Here is a 6,363-nt window from a genome sequence, read left to right as displayed (position 1 = left end):
GGGTTGGACTTTCTTTGGGGGGCCGCACAGCCCTCCATGTGCTTGCCAGAGGTAGCCTGACTGCCATTAGGTACCGAGATGAGATCCTCAGACCTTGTGAGAGACCTATGCTGGTGCGGTTGGCCCTGGGTTCCTCCTAAATGCAAGACAATGCTAGCCTCATGTGGCTGGAGTGTGTCAGCAGTTCCTGCAGAGGAAGAGTATGATGCTATGGACTGGCTCGCTCGTTTCCCCAGACCTGAATCCAATGAGCAATCTGGACATCATGTCTCGCTCCAATCACCAACGCCACGTTGCACCACAGACTGTCCAGGATTGGCGGATGCTTTATTCCAGGTCTGGGAGGAGATGCCTCAGGACCATCCGCCACCTATCCAGGCGCTGCCCAGGCGTTGTAGGGAGGTCATACAGGCACGTGGAGGCCACACACATACTGAGCCCTCATTTGACTTGTTTTACGGACAATTACATTACATCAAAGTTGGATCAGCCTGTAGTGTGGTTTTCCACTTTAATTTTGAATGTGACTCCAAATCCAGACCTCCATGGGTTGATAAATTTGATTTCCATTGATAATTTGTGTGATTTTGTTGTCAGCACATTCAACTATGTAAAGAAAAAAGTATTTAATAAGAATATTTCATTCATTCAGATCTAGGATGTGTTATTTTAGTGTTCCCTTTATTTTTTTGAGCAGTGTATATAATAAACACAGAATAAATTCATGGAAATGTACAAATATTTACTTCTAATGTTATTTTGTCATTTTCTGTCCACACATTTGCTTTGGAGAACACCCCTCTGTTCTCTCTATGTGAGTGAATGTAAAAATATAACAAAATGAAGTGATTTGCTAAAAGTATTTTGCTGTTATGCTCGTGGACCTATTGCAAGATGTCCCTCGCACTCAAGCCTCAGTCACCCAAGATGTCCCTCGCACTCAAGTACAGTCACCCATGCCAAATGACCTAGTTTACCCCCAGGGTTGACGACACACTGACACAGTGCTGATAAATGATTCCTTTAAAGTCAGACAATCAGCAGATCTGTAGCGGGAAAGTACAACAAATGGATTTTCAGCGAAGGGGGCTCCTCCGTATTTCACTTGGGAAATGTTCCTAGTGGGACATGGGACCAGGAATTAAATATTTTACTCACTTTCAGACTAGTAGCATCTCAGCTAGAAAATTTGGTTGCTTGGAAGTTGTCGGAAGGTATGTTTTTGGTTTGCCATTGGTTCTGGGAATGAAGCCATACGTTTTCTAACCAGTTAAACAACATTTGTTTTAAATGTTCTGAGAACATTTTGCCTGTTCTAGGAATGTTTCTTTTTAGGTTATAGAGAGTTTCTGAGAACATTTTACTCTGGTTCCTTGAAAGTTTTGCTGGGAGATTTTACTAACACTCTTTTTTATTTATTTAACCAGGCAAGTCAGTTAAGAACAAATTCTTATTTACAATGACAGCCTAGGAACAGTGGGTTAACTGCCTTGTTCAGGGGCAGAACGACAGATTTTTACATTGTCAGCTCGGGGATTCAATCTAGCAACCTTTCGGTTACTGGCCCAACCGAGGATTTTGAATAACTTCCTTAATTAACTTTCACTGAATGTTTCAATAAGACGTCATAACACTGCTAGAGTAGTTTATTTGGGGTTAACTTTAAAAAAAACTCAAAGCACAGATAGTCCTATCTGAATGAATGAATTTCCATAGGCATTAATTTTTTTAATTTATTGTGACACGGCATCAATGAGATTCAAAACAATAATCTTATGTTCTTTATCCATGGAATTAGTCCACTGCCCCACAAAGGTGGCGCTAGCATGCAATGTTTTTTTGATGATAACAAAGCTGTTCATTTGAGTAATTTCAAAGGAAACAAGCACTCATTAAGATCAGGTGTGGCCAATTAGTGGGCGTGGCAAACACACCTGAACACATTTAACAAGATAGAGGATAGAGTTTTGTTGATGCTGAGAATGGAATGTATATGTTTTAAATAACACTTTTAAAACGTCCTCTGAATGTTAAAGTGTTGTGGTTTGTATAGAAAATGTTCTTAACATTCTGAAGTCTTACAGTATTATCTGAATATTAAAGTTTTCTTAATGTTCTCGGGAACAATTTGAGAACATGACTTTAAATAGAACCACAAGGAAACCTTTAGGAAACATTATGCTGAAGTACTAAAATCCCCGTAGACGAACGTTGCTAAAGTTCTTAAATAATTTGATAACATGACTTTAAATAGAACCATGGTGAAACCTCTAGGAAGCGTTATGCTTAAGTACTGAAATTCCCACAGAACAATGAGAACATGACTTTAAATAGAACCATGAAGAAACTGATGTACTGAAATAACCACAGAACATTGTTTCTTAACATTCTCTGAACAATTTGAGAACATTCCCAATGTCAAAATTGAAATTAAATGTAATCATGTTTGAAGTTTTAGGAAACATTCTGTTTAAAGTAATGAAACTGAAGTTGAAAGAAAGGAACACATATTTAGGTGAGGTGCTGGCTAGTGGAGTAGAACACTTGAAAAACTAAAGGAGAGGACAACACGCTCTCACCAAGCTCTATGGTTATTCTGCATATAATCTTTCCACAACTTTCTGGGAATGATGCAGGATAGCTGCTTTGGAACATTCTCAGCACATTTAAGAAACATTACTTTGAAAAGATCAAGAGAGCCGCACACTCTAGGAGCTCAGATGCAATAATTGAATAACCTAATAACCAATGTTTCCGCATCTGAGCTCCTAGAGTGTGCGGCTCTCTTGATCTTTTCAAAGTAATGTTTCTTAAATGTGCTGAGAATGTTCCAAAGCAGCTATCCTGCATCATTCCCAGAAAGTTGTGGAAAGATTATATGCAGAATAACCATAGAGCTTGGTGAGAGCGTGTTGTCCTAAGAAACATATGGTTCTCAGAATGTTATGTGCTAGCAGGGATTATGACTGGAGCATTTAGTTGAGATTGGAGGGCTTTTCCTAAATTAAAACAGAGTCGGGATTGCAATTGGATGTTAAAACAGCCAACAGTAGTATTCTCTAAACCGTTGAAATGTAGACTTCTGGGTAATAATGGAGAGTGGGAGTCTGTGTTTGTCTAAGTGAAGGAGAAGAAGAAGGGGAAGGAAGGAAGTGGGGAAAGGAGGAGGAGAAGAGATCATCAAGAGCGTTTCAAACATGTAGTGACTTGTCTGATGAGTGCTCCCCAGAGACGCATGTGGAGACATGCAGAGGGGGCAGATACTAATCATTGAAGACCACAACATTAGCCCCCGTATTGATCTGCCTGGCTGATCCATGCAACGTAGCTGTGTCCTGTGGCTTTTCTGACCTATAATGAACTACTGTTCTGTATCTTCACAGGARCAAGTACAGTTTGCTTTCGTTCCGATGGTGAAGCTCAATCATGTCATGTAGTAAAAAAAAAAAAAGGAATATACTGTAATTCCACGAACCTTCTGCTTTTCCCTCAGTACTATAAATATGTTGTAACTCCTCTTAAATTAGATGAGTAATTGCATTTTAAAATTTCATAATGTTCAATGATGAAAAACAACCGGTTAGCCATACTCCAGCTAAAACAAGCCTGTCTGTCATCTCGATGGAGTGTATGTGTCACTGTCGGTTTCCTTTCTTTTCGCTAATGACTCCCCTCCATCTCCTTTGTTGAATGCTTTCCCCATCTGTTCCTATACGCAGGCTTCTTCCTTCCTGTGTTTCCGAGGCCCAGAACACCACAGTTCCTAATTTAACGCTCTGGTGCACTTTTGTGAGACAAGGCTCYTTTTGTGTCTTACGACGGCTCCAAAATAAGACCACCAGCAGCAGCACAGCTCAGGAATAAGGAGGCGGCTCTCCTTTCAGAACGGAGCTCCCCTGTGTGTCTGAGTGAATGGCAGCTCCTACAGCTGTGCTTTTGTTTCCCATTAATGTTGCAATTAGGCACAAAGTGCTCACTCGCTCCCTCCCCTCCACTCTCCTCTCCTCTCCAACCGACTGAGGAGAACAGGAGTTCWTGCCTCCCGTAGGAGGCGGCGCGCCTGTGTCTCCGAAGCTTTTGTAGTCCAATGGGTCCAAAGTGGAAAGTCTTGTTTTCCAACAGTCAAAGCAGAATCATCGGTTGTTTTGTGCTGTTGGTTCCCTAGTCAGACTAAAATGTATTTTGGAGAAATTCTAGTCGCAGTTCCTATGAATAAACTCAGACATGCAGTATCTCCCGCTGAGAGGACAWGGACTAAACATTCTTTCAGCCTCTGTTATCCACTGGCTGAGTAAACTAACAGTGCTTTGCAACCTGAGTTGTTAGTACTCTCGAGGAGACTTGGCCTATCCACAGTGGGACCTTGGGAAGATTTCATAAGAACACAGACTTAGTCCTTGGTTGCACAAGCAGAGTGAAAGATAAGAGTGAAATGTGATTTGTGGATTCAGTCGCCAAAACGGGTTGAGAACCACTGAACAAACCGATGCAGCCAGTAGTAGCAAGCAGTGCCTCTCACTGAAGTGGGCATCAGGAATCTTAAATGATCTGTAGTAAAAACATCCACATCTGCTCCACTAAACTTTGGCCATCTACAAAGTGATCTTGGATAAATTATGTATTTTTGCTTCTCACTTTCTTCATTTGGTGGCAGCGGTGGGATCCAGGCCTGCAGGGAGAGCTTGTGCTCATGATCTAGTTGTCTAATTGGATGAATAACCAAGTGAAGTAATATCCTGAGCTTACCTGTGCTGGACTTGATGGTTTCTTGGCCCACTGTTTGGCCAAGCAGGTCGTACTGGTTCAAACGGGAGCTCTCTCCTTCCACCACCACAGAGTCGGCAGCCTTACTGGTCCAGACATAAGTCACCTCTGACATTGTATAGGCATCTAAGATCACAAAGGGAGTGAGGTTAACACCATCAGTGTGGTATGTGAAAAATGGGCATATGAAAATAGGGCAGTGATTCATTCTCTCTTGGGCAGTGATTCATTCTCTCTTGGGCAGTGATTCATTCTCTCTTGGGCAGTGATTCATTCTCTCTTGGGCAGTGATTCATTCTCTATTGGGCAGTGATTCATTCTCTCTTGGGCAGTGATTCATTCTCTCTTGGGCAGTGATTCCTTCTAATTTCTGATGATTCAAGAGAATAGTGTCTAATGTCATGTAACTGTTTAAGGGTTGTATAATACCCCCCCAAAAAATCAACTCCATGACTATGTTGCCCATTGTAAGCTAGATCATTACATTTTGTTAGGCAAATGAAAGAAAATGACTACTGCCTTGAGAAATCAACACCATATAAATTATATAAGATCCATATCACACCATATTAGTATATATATATATATATAACAAAGCCATCACATCTTCGTACCATGGGTGTTTTATACAGAGAGACATATCTTCCAAACCATGGGGGTTTCATGCAGAGAGACAAATATGAAGAGGCTAAGACATTTCAAAGAGTAAACATTGACACAGTGAGTCATCAACACCATTAGAGAATGATTTTCTCCCGCTGCCTGTCTTGCTGCGCCATGAAAACACTTAACATACAGTATTAACTCCTCCAAACATTTAAAGTAAGGCTTGTATCATTAATTGGCATTGGCAATGGTTGAGTTTCTTTTAATAGGCTGAAGGTTTTATAGCCAGGGGAAGGCTTGCAGTGTACTTCACAACATGCAATGACATACTGACTCAGGTAGCGTTTTATTTGATTTTAGGGGATGAAGCATTAGTTTGTTTTGTTTATCATCTGAACAATAATGCATCATGCAACTGAACGAACATATCCACATTGTGTRTGACAATAATATTTTCAGATTCCACTTTTTCTATTAGCATAACTTCTAGAGCTCCTTCAAGAACGTCTTTATAATTGGGTTTTGTGGTATGGAGCAATATAAGTGCCAACAGAAATTTAATAAAACGATTTTGTTGTCCCACAATGTGCCACTCTAACTAACATCCATGGGTAGTAGCAGCCTAAGGAGAGGAGAGCGCTGCATCGACACTAGGATGAAAACAGAGAGCTCAACTCAGCAGCCAAACCCATCAACACTACCTTCTTATCTTTTCCCAGAAGCTCAGAGCTGGCAGATCACATGGGGGCCATTTCTCTCAACCAAAACCTTTCTAAATATGTGCTGCTGCTGACAGCGTGTGTTTCAAGTGAAAAGTGTGTGTGTGTGTGTGTGTGTGTGTGKGTGKGKGTGTGTGTGTGKGKGGGGGGGGGGGGGGTTAATTCTACACCCTTAGTGGTTATGGAATGGTTATTGCTGTAACTGGCAGAGTTGACATTTAAAGCTCAGTGTTTGTAGCAGCAGAARCAGAGTCTATTCTTATCCTGTGTCTTG

The 6,363-nt window shown here is 41.2% G+C and overlaps 1 protein-coding gene across 3 annotated transcripts in view; it reads right to left on the bottom strand.

Moving 5' to 3' along the window:
* Nucleotides 1-6,363, bottom strand: part of LOC111965810 (gamma-aminobutyric acid receptor subunit alpha-2-like) — a 58,076-nt gene that overhangs the window by 27,826 nt on the left and 23,887 nt on the right. For all 3 annotated transcript variants that reach the window (XM_023990128.2, XM_023990129.2, XM_070444236.1), the window contains one exon: nucleotides 4,747-4,890. In XM_023990128.2, coding sequence (XP_023845896.1) covers nucleotides 4,747-4,890 — 144 coding nt within the window. The remainder of the gene's footprint in view (nucleotides 1-4,746; nucleotides 4,891-6,363) is intronic.

The sequence above is a fragment of the Salvelinus sp. IW2-2015 genome, linkage group LG6.2 (genome assembly GCF_002910315.2).
Source record: "Salvelinus sp. IW2-2015 linkage group LG6.2, ASM291031v2, whole genome shotgun sequence".
Taxonomy (NCBI): Eukaryota; Metazoa; Chordata; class Actinopteri; order Salmoniformes; family Salmonidae; genus Salvelinus; species Salvelinus sp. IW2-2015.
Note: the sequence above shows the minus strand (reverse complement) of the source record. Positions and strands in the feature narration are given on the sequence as shown.